Source organism: Trichoplusia ni, chromosome 2, assembly GCF_003590095.1.
Source record: "Trichoplusia ni isolate ovarian cell line Hi5 chromosome 2, tn1, whole genome shotgun sequence".
In the NCBI taxonomy this organism is placed as follows: domain Eukaryota; kingdom Metazoa; phylum Arthropoda; class Insecta; order Lepidoptera; family Noctuidae; genus Trichoplusia; species Trichoplusia ni.
The window spans coordinates 16,871,759-16,886,630 of NC_039479.1; the positions used below are offsets into that span (position 1 = coordinate 16,871,759).

At 37.3% G+C, this 14,872-nt stretch overlaps 1 protein-coding gene across 2 annotated transcripts in view; it reads right to left on the reverse strand.

Moving 5' to 3' along the window:
- LOC113508452 (LIM domain only protein 3) overlaps window positions 1-14,872 on the reverse strand; it is a 49,551-nt gene continuing 34,679 nt past the window's right edge. The window contains exons 1-6 of one of the 2 annotated variants that reach the window (XM_026891519.1): window positions 9,547-10,066; window positions 7,798-7,956; window positions 7,224-7,396; window positions 6,772-6,897; window positions 2,108-2,258; window positions 1-1,977 (exon numbers count right to left, since the gene is read on the reverse strand). In XM_026891519.1, the coding sequence (XP_026747320.1) occupies window positions 1,840-1,977; window positions 2,108-2,258; window positions 6,772-6,897; window positions 7,224-7,396; window positions 7,798-7,899 (690 nt within the window). In that variant the 5' untranslated portion in view covers window positions 7,900-7,956; window positions 9,547-10,066 and the 3' untranslated portion in view covers window positions 1-1,839. Of the gene's footprint in view, window positions 1,978-2,107; window positions 2,259-6,771; window positions 6,898-7,223; window positions 7,397-7,797; window positions 7,957-9,546; window positions 10,067-14,872 lie in introns of those variants that run through there. The other variant, XM_026891518.1, reaches the window with a different exon arrangement.

The window sequence follows — 14,872 nt, forward strand, 5'->3', positions numbered from 1 at the left end:
TTCATGAACAAGGCTTTAATGAACTACAATCTTTGGTCGTATCATTGGTTAGAAGAGAACATTCACATTTATATTTATACAAATGTGTGTGATTGTGAACACAATCGTGAGTCTCTTGGCTACAGGAATGCATGGGTAGTACAGTCGTCAACATAACACCTAGAGATAAAATTCTTATATTTAAATGTAGTTTTATATCATAGGTACTTATTTGTGTGTGCGGCGTTTTCAAATTAAGAATCGAATGTCAAGTTATGTCTCTGTCCTTAGTAAGCATTTTTTTAATACTTAAATATGTCAAGGTTTCGATGACTTAAAGACGCATACATCCTCCTTTATGAAGAAGTTTAAAAAAAAAGTAATTCTTAACATCGCGACGCTGCACACACAATTAAGACAACATCTCTTATGACTTACAACTGCTGACAATAAAAGATTTTCTTTGCAATAATAACATTAATTAATTACGTTTTGAAATACTCAAACGAGTAGCTATGAACTATGGAAAATTTGAAAATACACATTATTGGCGACTGCACATAATTAAATGCAAACAATTACAGAAATCGTCCGGAGACGATAATTATTAATTTAAAATATTACTAAAGAAACTAATTTGAACTATTTCGAATTATGTATTTTAATTAACACATACATATATCCACATTTTACTAGTTAATCCAAATATTTAATATTCCATTGTATAATATTAGATACAATATTCTACTTACAGTAAAGTGATCTATTTACATAAATAATACAAACATCATAACAATGCCTATAGTAAACTTAACAATTAATATACATACGTACAAAATGAAATAACAAATTAATTAGAAATCAAGTGTTCAATAAAATAAATTTTCCAACGCGGCTAAGCCGGATTACAACTAAAATATTTGAAAATAATTAAGCAATTTGATCGTTAAATATACTAATCAATTTGAGACGTTATTGATAGTACTAATACGTACATTTAGAGGATTATAATATTTACATTAAACACCGAGTTACTCTAGAATACATTTCATCCCACAAAGACGACAATTCGGCAGTCTTAAAACCCGCGCTTGTTAAGGTTCTAGCATTAGGCCGGGTGCACGCTCAGCGGTCAGGACGCGCGCCTCGCCCGCTCGCAGGCGCGGTCTAGCCGCCGCAGTAGCTGCGACACAATGAGCCTTACTAAACCTGTAACTGCGCATCTGAACAGCTGACCATTGACAGCGTTCGCGCTAAATTCGCACTGTGTCTTAATCCGTACAGACAATTCTCGTATTACATTAAAGAGAAAATGCAATCATGATATTGCAACTTTAACAGATTTATACAAAAGGAGATTCAATTAATCATTTAAAAATTGCATTACGCCCAACTAAGCCATCAGCCAATTATTTTGAAATTGTTGAAGACGAAATAAAATAGTAATCTGTTGGTTTAGTTGCACGTATGCGTCCTCCCTAATTCTATACTAATTCAGCATAATTGCTCTTTTGAGATCAAATTCTGAGATTTTAACAAACTAAACATTTCACCGTTACACTCTATTCTAATAACGTAATAATATCATATTATATTCAAGAAATAATTATTTTAAATGTAGCTAATGATGTGCTGTTTATAAACAATGAGAAACTTTAACTACAGTTTGGCATTTACTTTGCTTTAGTTTAAACACTTAGAGACACGTCAAGTCCAGTAATAACACGATTAGGAGCTGCGTTTACAACACTGAAAGTTAGTTTGAAACGGCGAGTGATTTCGTATCGATTGTCTTTTATAGAGCACGCGTTAGTTTTGATACTTGGCGTAGGGGTGGGCCGCGTCTCATGCGCTATAATCTCAGCTGGACGCGGACAGCCCTAGGGGCTTGAGGTGCGGCGGGGGCGCGAACGCAGCCGGAGACGAGCCCGACATGTTGTTGTTCAGATCACCAGAGCGGCTTGAGCCGTTCATCAGACCACCCATCGCGTTGCTTGTCTGTTGGAAAAGGTCCTTGTTAATTTAGTTATGAACATGGAGCCACAAGAATCTCTTTAAATTCAAACTCCCTGAAAACTGACTTGAATGACCGAGGATTGAGTAAAACTGGTTGTGTGACGTAACTTACCGGTGGTGGTGGCAAATGCGTAGTCTGACGCTTGAGGTGCGCAAGCGGCGGTGGGTTGTACGCCATGTTTGCGAACACCAATCGCTCCTCATAGTCGTACTCGCACAGGATCTTGTTATCGCACAGGTAGAACCGGTCCCCCACGCAGAACCTAAGACAAACGACACAACTTATTGATTTAAATGTCCTGATATGTCAAGTATCAAGTTACTTTAGTCTAGTGTTAGTAAATTTTCTTCATATATTTAAAACATTTATCGGTTTATATTTGCTACAGATTAAAATAATGGAAGTCAGATTTTACTGCTTAGTTATTTAGCTTAATAATTATTTCATGGAGCAGTTCGACTGAATTAGCCCCAAGTTTGTATTTATAATTGTTATCAGCTGTTATTACAACATTCTCATAATTCGTCGAATCATATAAAACAAGTGTAGTACTGCAGGAAGAGCGATCCAATTAGCGATGTTACCGGAACCTACTACACAACCCACGCGTTATTAAAGTGAACATAGCTAATTATGTGCATTCTATTTCTAATATAACATGATACGATTAAATAGTAAACATTGTTAACTATTTTGATGAAACGAATCCTAAAAGCAACCACGAAACGTCTAAGAAATAAAATTTACTATCGTGAGTGGAAAGGTCAGCGCGAGGCAAGGAGTTGCGATAACGTCACGCAAGCGAGCATCCCTCAATGTGGCAAAACAAAAGGTATCGCCTTCGACTCGCCAGTGGCCGCCCGGAACCGCCGGTGATAACGGCGACCTTATCTCCCCTCGGGCTCCCCCCCCCTCACTTGCCCGTACCCGCGTCTCCGCCACCCTGCCAACTCTTTTGTTTCACTTGTCACAAAAATTAAGCGCAATAGCTCCGCTACAAATGTCTCTTTTTTAAGGGGCCAATTTCCACCGCAACTCAGTCGATTTCGCCGCTCTTAATTAACTTTATTTCCTGTTCTCTTCGTTCCCGACTTTTGTTTTGGGCTCGTCGTTTTTTATTTCGCTATTTTTTGTCTGCAGCTGCGTAATGGAAAAGATGGAAAACGAAATTTTAATGACTGGGTGCAAGTTAAGCTTTGTTCGTCGCGCCATTGTGTCGCGACGGCACCCAAGCCAAGTTTGACGTTTTACGTAAAACGGACATGTACATTGGTTCTACTCCCTCTTCCGTAAGACAATAGCATTTTAAACAGCGTTCCGATCAAAATCAGCAATGGATAGAAAAAAAAAACAATTACTTCCAATCTTATTTTAATCTTAAAAAGCACAGTGAGTCGCTGAAAAGGGAAATTATTTACATTACTTTCAGTTCAGATTATTATTTTTGCTCATAAATACAATATGCAGAGATTTAAACGTCAAGTCACAGAAGTGTAAAGATAGTGGTCGCAGGTGCGGACGGCGTGCGGCGGGCGGCGGGCGTGCGAGCCGCAGCACGCGGTTTCCGCCGCGGGCGCGCCGCCGCCGCCGCCAGATTGCTACTAAATTATTTAGCCGTTTAGCGATATTCGCCCGTGATATCTGCCGTCCGCCCCGATCGGACAGCCCGCAAATTGGATTCAGATTTCTGCCCGGCGTGGAAATTGATTTGTACGTGATATTTAATAGTTTGCTCTACCGTTGTTGTTGAATGTTTATCAAGCTTTTAAAGAGCTAATTACTGAAAATCCTGCATGGGATTTTATCGTCCAGCGTACATTATTACAATACATTTTACGACCCTCGTGGGCATGAAAGTTCCATACTTTTAAGTAATAGCGCTTCTCGTGCGAGGCCAACTGTTGAATCTGGATTCTAAAAGCACTCAAATGAATATATAATTCGGCGAGAATGTCGCGCGAGATCTACTAACACGAGAAAGGTTCACAAGTGACATATAAACCATTCAGAGCGGCTCCAATCTTCGCGACCTTTCTATTATTTAAACGGACGCAGTCCGGCGAAAATTGCCGTTTTCGCGCCTGCACCCCTACTCTGAACTTTTCATGACTTTTAGGGAATTTCGAACAATGGAGAAGTTGTTGTATTTCTGTTGATATTATTTTTATTTGTCAGGTGACTCTTCCAATTTCAAAAACGTTTTTAAATCTTTATATGTACACAAATATCTGTAGCCTGCCACCTGATTTTCGGGAACTTTACCAAGAAAACACATTTCCTTAACATATTCACGAAACGTGAGTCGAGTCTAACCTGTCTTCAGAATAGGGACGGCGTCGTCCGATCCGGCTGACAATGTCGTGCACCGTACAATTGAATTGAATAAAACAGTCGAAGAGTATTCATATGTTTTGATTAGTAAAGAAATCTGTTTTCCGAGGGAATGTTACTTTAGAGAAATATTAAAGCTAGATCTAATATATGTATGGCTTCTGGATGTGTAGTCGTTTTGTCTGTTTATTTGTTACCTTACGAATTGACTGGACTGGCAGCTGTATTTAAAAAATTCGGATTTTTCAAATAAAAAAAAAATGTTTAAGTGCGAGTTGGGCATGCGACTCTAAGGGTTTGGTTCAAAGCTAATAAACGTTAAACAGATTTGGTATCCCATTAAATTTATGACCGTACCAATAGTTGCTTAACCTCGTTTAGGTAGTTTATGGTAGCTATCACGGTTCAGCTATGCAACTTGGACCAGACGATTTCTTTACACTATTAATTGTATTACTCTATATTTTGTCTCGGAATAAAGTGCTTATAAAATCAATATATATTCTATTAGCGTATATCAACTTCTAATGAACACAAAAATCGTGATCTGTACTAAAATAGTTTTTAATTAGAAAACATGCAGCATTATTTAAAATAGATAGACAAGATAACATCAGAATAATAAATCTTAGTTTGAATAAACATTTTGCAATAGTTGTTAGTAATTAGCGCGTTGATAACAACTTCTAGTTTAATCAACGTTGAAGTGAAACAGAATTTATTAATGCCTGTTTCAATATAAATGTATTGGTAGCAAGACGGTTATTTGTTTATTATTCGTAACGTTAGGCTGTGGGCTCACTCAGCAGGTTTGACAAATAGACTTAACAGATTTCTTGTTATAACATTTTAAGGCGGATTCACACGTATTTATCGATTTTTCAGCTGACTTCTAAAAGGAAGTGGTCCTCGTCTGTATTTTGTTTATGTTTTTTTAACTCAGAACTTCGGATTGCATGAACCGATTTTGTTTTTGTCAATTATTTTTCATTAAACGTAATTTTATTGTCATCAAAATAATGTCATATTCAATCAGTAGTTTTGATTTAATAATATATTTAAATAATGAATTAGCTTATGCGTAAGTTCAATGTGCACTGTGTCAAGCACTAGGAACATGCTTTAAAGAAAAAACTTTTTTGTTTCTACTTAATAATGCAAGGTTCAAAAGTTGACATTAAGAATTTCGTTAGAATAGCTGTAGGTGACAAAAAAAGTACCGTGACGGTCAGTGTTTCCAGTCCAACAATTACAGTTTTTTCCTTCATTTAATTTCTTCAAACTGCAACCGATAATATATACTAGTAACATTTTCTGCAAAATATACTGTTACAACTTTCCATGTTTAGCACTAAATACTTATAACATAGTTTATGGTGAACCTTATAATTAACCGCTTCTAAGTAATTATTAAAATGGGCTTTTCATTTCAAGATGTTCGACCAATTACTTTTAATAGTTTTAATATACCGTTTACCGGGAATAGTGTAAACTTTTTACCGGGTGGTTAAGATGACTTCTTAAAACAGGACTTTTATTACCTATTAAAGAGTTGCGTCTCTCTTCTACACAACAAAACTTCGCGGAAAAAGCGCGATTATCAACCAACACAATAATAAATGAATGGGAACTAAACATTTTGGATATAAACTAAACTACAAAGAGCTTAAGGAGCAGAACTTACGAGCGCGCGAAGCATAAGCGCTAGCGAGTGCAAATTGCTGATCAAATCAAGTCTAATTTAAATTTCGCATGAAATGATCATCTTTTAGTAACTTAATAAATATTGAAATATAAAAAACTACTATCAAAACTAAAACAACGTGGCATAGGTAACACCCACATACGAAATATTCCGCTTACTTTGCCTACGACAAATCGTCGAAAGTTCTGTTCTCCCTACAATATAAAAAGCTTGAATATAAATAAAATAAGCCCCACAATTTATGGACAGTGGATATTAAATGTTTATACAGGAGCGTACGATACGCATTCTCCTTTCTGCGTTTGACTTCATTATGTAGCGGAAAATTTAATCGCGTTCTTTTCAGTGTCCGTGAGATGAATAAACAATCTAAACTGCTTTTACATTATATTTCTATCCCCCTTACTCACGTAGATTAGATTATGTTCCGTCCTGTTCTTTAAATGTCGTGCAATATTCGAACACGTTTAGTTTTGTTCTGATACGTAATGTGTTTTGGGGTGTTTATTTATTGACGTGAACTATTACTGAGTTGTTGAATAACTTCGAAAGGAATTTCAATAAAGAGGAGAAATATTGTATTAATTTTGAAAATATGAACATTAAAAAAATCTTGATGTTTCATAACTATGATAGACAATCTGAGTGGATAGCTTTTTTTTCGAACGATTTTGAAATCAAACTCCTTTCTTAAAATAGGTCGTATTAACTAGCCTTCTTTTTAAGAATTTGAACATACCTATGGTTGCACTGTTGACAAGCGAAGCATTCGAGATGGTACACGTTGCTGCGCGCGCGCATCACCATCTCAAACGCAGGGATCACTTTGTTGCATGCCGCGCAGTAGCCGGTGTTGCCGAACAGCCTGTCAAATAAACGTGTCATTAGAAACTGTTTAAATAAATAGAGGTGATCGTAGAAAGAAAAATTGAACTTTCAATTTTTATTAGAGTTCCTCTTGCTATTTTCGACGAGAAATGTAATATTTACCTATTGAAATTAAAAAAAGTACACGTATAATTGTGCATACGGCTGAGTTTAGAATTACTGCATTTTGAAAACGACAAAGTTCTAGTCTAGTAGTGACCAGATAGGCGATACATTGATTTATAGAAATTTGGTACGTCTTTCTTGATCTGATTTTCAAATATTTTTCCTTGTTAGTTCAGGATTAATATTTTGAGAGCATACCTCAGATAGTCCCTCTTGCAGAGGATGAGGTTGGCTCTGGTGTAGAGCGTGTGGCCAACCTCCCCGAGCCGGCAGTCGCAGCAGCCGCACTTCAGGCAGTCCTCATGCCACAGCTGGTCTAAAGCCTTCAGCAGGTACCGCTCCGTAATCACCTTGCTGCATCCAGCACAAATCTGGACCAAGAGAAATTTTGGTGAAGATTTTTGTAGACACTTAAATTTCTATAAACTTGCTTATGTTGCTAATTCCATCCATGTCATTCTATGGTATACGATAAAGAATATTCTATTCTGAATCTAAGCCAACAAATCCTGTTTTTTTAATGACTTTAAAAAGAAGGAAGTTTTACATTCCATTGTGTAATTTTTAGCTTATTTCTTTGCTAATAATAACTTATTAAGACCTATGCTATTGACCTGAATAAGGATCTTAATTTCAACGGCCTAAGTTTTAACTTCTAAGATATTACATGATAGACACATACGGACTCAATGACGAGAACGAATTGACAGCACTGGCCCATGAGAAAATAAATTTAATTTGAATTTTCCTTATTTAAGTATTCCCAAAGTACCTGTGGCTGCGGCGGCTGCTGCGCCGGCGTCGAGGATCCACTCTGAGATGAGGCGGGAAGCGGAGAAGCACGGGCCTCCTTGGACACCTCCATGGCGAGCATGTGTGAGCCCAACGTTGGACTGCCGCCGCTCGCTAGCTGCGGCGTTCGCCTCTCGCACTGCCACAAAAGAAAACTAAACTTAGTAAAGGCAAAAACTATTTTGTTGGTCGAATACGATCAAGAAAAAAGATCATCATTCTAATGTAAAAACGATATACAAACTAAACACATTCAGCTCATAAACGAATTCCACCGATCGTAAAAATAAAAGGAAAAAATATTTCCCCGTATAATATTCGTATACTCCTTAGCAACAAATCAAGTTCAGTCCTATCGAAGTCCATTCATATTGAATCATAAGTTACAATACGTAATCGCCTCAGAACTGTACAACTCATTCAGAGCATTTTATGTTACAGCATAAACTCCAGAACCATGAAATTTATCGCCTGTAATATTTCTCGAAAAAATTAGCACAACTACTCAAGCGATTAATGAGAACGTGAAACACGACTCGCCGTTTCTGAACTATAGCAAATTATGTACCTTAAAATATCGAATAACAACAAATACAATAAAAAACACTGTAATTGAGATCGTGTCGCCCAAAAAAAGCAGCAGTAAAGTCAAGCACGAACCGCAGCGACGACGACGTCGTCATGCTTAATTAATATTTAAAATAAAATTCAATTAAATTTGGCAACTGGTGCAGCCTCGCACTATTTTGTTAGCCGTTCCCGCATCGGTTACGACTGTACGACCTCTTGACTCATTTTTTTACCCACGCACAAGTTGTTTTCTAGTACAGTGAATTCGGGCATTATGAGCCAACGTGCCTGAAACAATGCTGGCCATTGTAAGGTCCATGACGAATGGTGCGCGCCTCTTATTTTTGTGTGTTTTTGAGAGTGCGTCCGATCGGTTGCCATAAATAATAGCGTACGGATATCGACCGGAAGCAAGCACACTACGACAAATCGTGTCAATGACTGTGTGTTTAATCTACAAAGGAAGCTAATCAACTTTGTTGTGAGTCAGTTGAACTTCGAATAGCGGTTAGGAGTATTCTTAATCAAGTGTGGCGAATCGTTTAATTGCACGTATATAATAACAATGGTTTATTGCTTTACTACAAACGCATTTAATACAAAATACGGATGTATGCAACGCTGCTCAAGTTTCATAAATTGGCGTGCGAGCCTAACCGATACTTAAATAATGGTCATGAAAATAGTTCATAAAATTTGTTACATAAAATGTTTGTATTTCATTTTATTCTAAAGGGATACATTATTACCTAACGTTATTACCTACCATATTAGTTTTAATAGCCACTTAAGTAACATGAATAAAACCCGATAAAGCACCAAGACGATAATAAAAGCAGAAGAACAAATAATGGGCAACAGTGGTACAGCAACAGACCGGTCGAGATCCGCAGTATCGATGCGACATTTTTTGCGAAGTAGACAGGCCATGAAGCGAGCCTTCGTGAATAATTAGCGATCGGTGACAGCAACACGCCACGCCACTCGGAAAACAACCCGTGGCGAATGCAACCAACCGAGATTAGACGCAACTCAAGCAAAAAAGCTCACGCCTTCCATTAGCGGTGACTTTCGAAACGTCAATACGCACGAATTAGGATTTAGCGAATGTCAGCCGTGGCCGTGGAACTGGAGGGAAACTATGCAAAAGTAATTTTACCTGACAGTCAGCGGCTAATTGCCGGGTTATGAAACAAAATAAAACAGCGGTGCGTCGCGTCGAGAGCGAGCGGTGCAGCTCAAATTGAAGGATGGCCGCGCGGGCCGCTGGGAGCCGGGGCCCGCATCCGGCGCACCGGACCGACGTTAATGATTAACACAGACGCGGTCCGAGACCAATTATGCACTGCCACCACACTCCAAATTAGAAACTATTTTCGCCCATTAGTGGCCAACTTCATAATCAATTACACGTTAAAATTTCACAGCGCTGTTTCGGGAGCTCTCTGTTTGGATAATCGGAGTTTGTGGTCCCACGGCGAGCTATTACGTGGCTCTGTACGGGCCATAAAGGTTTTTGTTAGGCTTCCGGTGAATTTTAATGTACGTTTCGAATGCATTTCGGTTCCGGTAAATGCATTAAACTAAATTGTATTCAGCAATAATTCCCATTAGAATAAACCATAGTGTTTTTCAGCAAATTGAATTTTATTTGATATATGAGTAAAAGTCATTATTTTTAGTTGCAGTTTTCATTACATTTATGTATATATTCTGAGAAGTCGATTTGCAAAAACAAATCTTTTGAAGACAATTCCCATCATGTCTGTGTACAATAGTACAGTAATAGGATTGAGTGCACTCTGCTAATCATAATTCATCAGCGAGATTAAAGAATAAGCGTCGCGATGAGGGGGACTCGGTGGTACAGTAGACTGCCTCCCTCTGCTCTGCCGGCGTTCGGATGAGACTGAGAGACAATATGATTGCCACACCTGCGGAAACGACGCAAAGTAACGAGACGAGAAGCTAAATAATTCAACCAACTAACAACGCTTCGAATAATGCTCTACCTCATTTTTTGTAAAAACTAAAAGTGCGGAACATGAGCAATTTAGCTGCTAATTACCTTGTAACTGAAACAATATAAGGAGCGGCTATCTTTATTTCAAAATTAAATCATAATAAAATAACCATTAACTTTCTGATGCGACGTTAATGAGATAAGAACATAAGTTAAATGAGGAACAAAAATTATGTAAGGCAAAAAAAAACGTACAAGCTACATGTTAAAATAGCAATTACTTGTTGTTTTTATAATTCGCACTGTTAATTAATCTGGTAAATTAGATAATTAAACGTATTTTGAAAGTATTATAATATTAAAGATATGAAGTTGAAATAAAAAAAAATAACTTGTTAATTTTTAAGTGGAGCAACATTCGTAGCGTTTCATCCACAGTGGTACTTATTTAGCAGATTGCTTTCCTTTAAGTTGTTCTTTAATCTAGGTATGGCCGTGGGCCGCGCTTTACTTCACACCCTCCGTCGCTACGTCACATCCGGGTCCCGCGGTACAAAGGATGTTCGCACGCACTTTGATATTAAACCTCTTGCAATTGTGCAGTGCTCGGATAAAGAAGGTTTTACGGGTATTGCTTTAAGTGAGCTTTATTTTTAGTACTCTTACATGAAGTGGTAAAAGAAGTTAGGTCTTTTAATAAAAGGTTTTTTTGCTAGAAAGTGAAAGCTGTATCTTGTAATTGTAAATTGTGTCTATTGACTTGTACGGAACTTTAAATAAGGATAATTAAAATTAATTTGTTTCTTGGCGTTCGATATTTGACATGTTAGGTAATTAAGGTATATGGTAAAAGTATGCATTTAATTTAAGGTATGATTTTCATTTAATCAAAATCATCAGCAGCACTTTTGTATTATACGGACTAAATGGCAAGTAAAAGTGTGTCTTAAGAAATAAACCAGTGTTGATACTTACATTAAATATTACATAATAGTATACATAACACGTTATCTCGGCAGTTATAAGGGCCGCGAACGAGGTAAGGCAGGCGATGGGCAATTAGAGCGCGAATGTGAGAAGCTATCAGACGCGACGCAGAGCGGCGGCCGCGAGCACCACGCGAATATCGTTAATACCAACCCATATTGGATTAGCGGCGGCACCCGACCGCCGCAATAATATAACGAAATTCAAACATTAATAGGCTCAAACACAATCACGGATGGCCGCATAATCGAGTTAGCTGCTATTCGGTTAAACCCCTATCGCGTAATCTGCCCCATTGTCTGACACTCGTTGCGCTGATCATGAGGGCCGATTATTGTGGCAATTTCGTGTTTATTGTTTTCAGGTGTCTCCTGTCACCCCGACGTCCTGAAGGAGCACAATGCCCTTATCGCAGCCGAGGCTATCTCGTAAAATGTTACCGTGAACGTCTGCAACATTCCCAAACAATACCCCGTAATTGTTACTTCACCAAAATTACGTCAATATCTGGCTGTGACACTACCCCGAGTAAGAGAAACATTTCCAAAACTAATCTGACCATCGAACAATAGAATAACAAAACGCAGCGGTAGATAATAAACAAAGTCCCGTGGCAGACCAAGTAAGTGATACTCAGGTGGAACACACGTCGGGGAAGTTAAAAGTTTCACCGCAGTTAGATGCAGCTGAAGGAACAAATAAGTAGATAGAAGCTGTGTCAAAACTGCCAAAAACAAAACTATAAAGTTTGCTTTATAACGGGTAGATATCGCTTTATCTATTTGAGATGTCGAACTCAATTTGGATTGGTGAAGTTGTCTTTTATAACTCGCACCAGCTCCCACGCGGTAGTTTGTTCGTAATACCACACATTATTACACTTTCCGATTTCTAATCAGATCAATTTGATTCGATTTGAATTTAAATCATTCTATAATTAAGCCAATCGTATTAATTATACCAAGTTAATAGAATAGCAATTACTAAAACATTCACCGGGCGTATTCATTTAAAGCAGTCTAATTGCCCTGACTAAGTTACAATTTTAAATTAATGATAAATAGATTGTATAGATTAAATAGAGCGGACCGGTTCTGTCTACTTTGTATCTCGATACAACTATAATAAAATTGAAAGCTTTTACGAATACTTACGTACAAGGCGTGTTAACGTAAGAGACGTGTAACGACAGCCATGTAATGTTGCTTATGGCAAATTCTGCTGATTTTTTATTAGATTATAAAACAAAGTCTCGTATTAATTATGGGCTGCGATGCAGTCACATCCCTATTGATCGTAAAGTATCTTTGATAGCCGTTGTAAAATGTTCCAAATCGTAGTCGTGATAATTTATGAAGCATGTTTATGGATGGATTTATGACGATATCTGTCTGTTCCCGTACACTTGTTTAATATGGCACATCACTAGCATCCATCCCGTGATTAACGTCATGATTCCCGACTCCTAAAATATATTTTTGTGAGATGTAAAGCTAAATTAGTAAACGCCTCGCGACGAGGGGTAAAGTGAATTAAAGCAACTTGGGGCCTATTACGTGAAGTGAGTTATAAAATAAAGCCGCGGCGAGTAACTTCATACATTACAAGCCGATAACCAGACGAGACTTCTGAGACACAAACCAGTCCCTTTTAGTGAAATTGAAAACTTTTTCTGTTACTCATACCGCGGCCACGACACGGCTCCTTTTAAATCAATTGCCTTTTATAATTAACTTACTCCGTTATTGGAGTGCACTCGCTCGTTGACTCAATTAAAATTCAATCGAGATGTAAATCTATCTATTAAGAACGAGTTTTTCTGGCAGATATAATTGAATAAAATTGTTTTCTAGATACGTGTTGCTTACATACAGGCTTCGAGTGGAGATATTACTTAGCCCATCTTTATCGTCGCGATTAAATTATCAACACATTCTCGTTCACTTTACGACGACACTTCGAGAACGTCAGTTTCTTATCCTTCACTTATATTTACATTAAGGGTATAGCAAAAAATATTCATTACATGGGAGTAGGTTCCATTAATGGATATTAGTTGAGCAGCAATGCGTCGGCCTCTTTGACAATAGAGTGTCAATCTGGACATTATGCAGCCCCTCTAATGCAATGAAACCCCCTAAGCCTGCCCAGGGAGTGCCACTTTTACCTAATTCTTATTAAACATTTATTAGATTAGACAAAAGCTATGTGGAGGTAAGGTCTCGATGTTTTATTTATGATCTTATATTGGATTGCTATTTTCTGCTTTAAGCAATCTCGTAATGCTCGTAATATTATTGTCTGTACCGCAGGAAAATGTATTTTAAAACGTGCCCAACAAGATTTACCGTGAAGTATTTTAAGCACTTTATCTAAGCTGTTTTCATAACCTAGTGTCAATAAAAAGTTGAAAACCTAAATCACTTATAATATTACACATTTAAAATAGATCACATTTTTCGCGTCAGATATTATTTAATCAGACTTATGCGACCCATTAATTAAATTACGTCGGCTAAGGGATGGGCTATAAGAAAATTGCTTTTATTTGTGGGGAGCCATTCAATTAAACATTCATTCATTTGCGGGCCATCGAGTGGCGTCCATTACGTTTAATTATAATTTAGAAGGTGGCGTCGCTGCGTGTGCGCCGTTCCGATGTAAAATGCCGCTATTTAAAACTATAATGTTAAAAGTGTTTCAAGCAAGTTTAATAAGTTTATGTTTTATTAAAAACTTGATAATTATCATGAACCATGTTCCGGTTATCTGTCCGGCTGTCAGCACGCCTTATTTTAATAACGTCAAAGCAAGTTGTGTCTTACACAGGTGAAGTGTTTCTAATGCTAAACAAATAAAAATGAAATTCGAGGTTAAACAATGTTTTAACTTTTGTAAAAAAAATCACACTATAATAATTTTCTAGCAAATTTGTCTTTTGCCTATTGGTACCAAGTCTTTGAAGTCTTTCGACTAACACTCCATATTTTTTTATATATACTTTTTTTAAAGATCATTTTTTACTCTATAGAAAATTAGCCTATGCGGTCCATTAACCTTTTACCCTAAACAAAGCACATTTCTATAATGAACACCCCTAATCTTCACTTAAATGTATTGAATTGACAATTTAGAGACACAAAACTCGAATAGAAATACCATTATCACTTGTAGAAATGTAACACGCTTACGAGAAGTGACTCTACATTAAGTTTCTTAATTAACTTGTTTGGATTACGTGTTCACGAACAAAATTTCTATCTACATATAGCAATTCAATTCGCATTTTATCATACGGCCTACTTTCGATACAAAACACTTATTAATAAATACAGCAAGTCATTAATCATTATTCTTTTTTTAGGAATGGTTTACTCACACGTATTTATCGGGATTGCCCGACTAGTTTCAGACCTAACCGTAGCCCTTAAATGCAGGGTCGGCAGAAACGCCTCACAAAAGTTATTAAAATAATAAGTGATGAAAAGTTCGGTATTCCCACGTGATACAGCCATAGGTGGTCATAATTAACAGT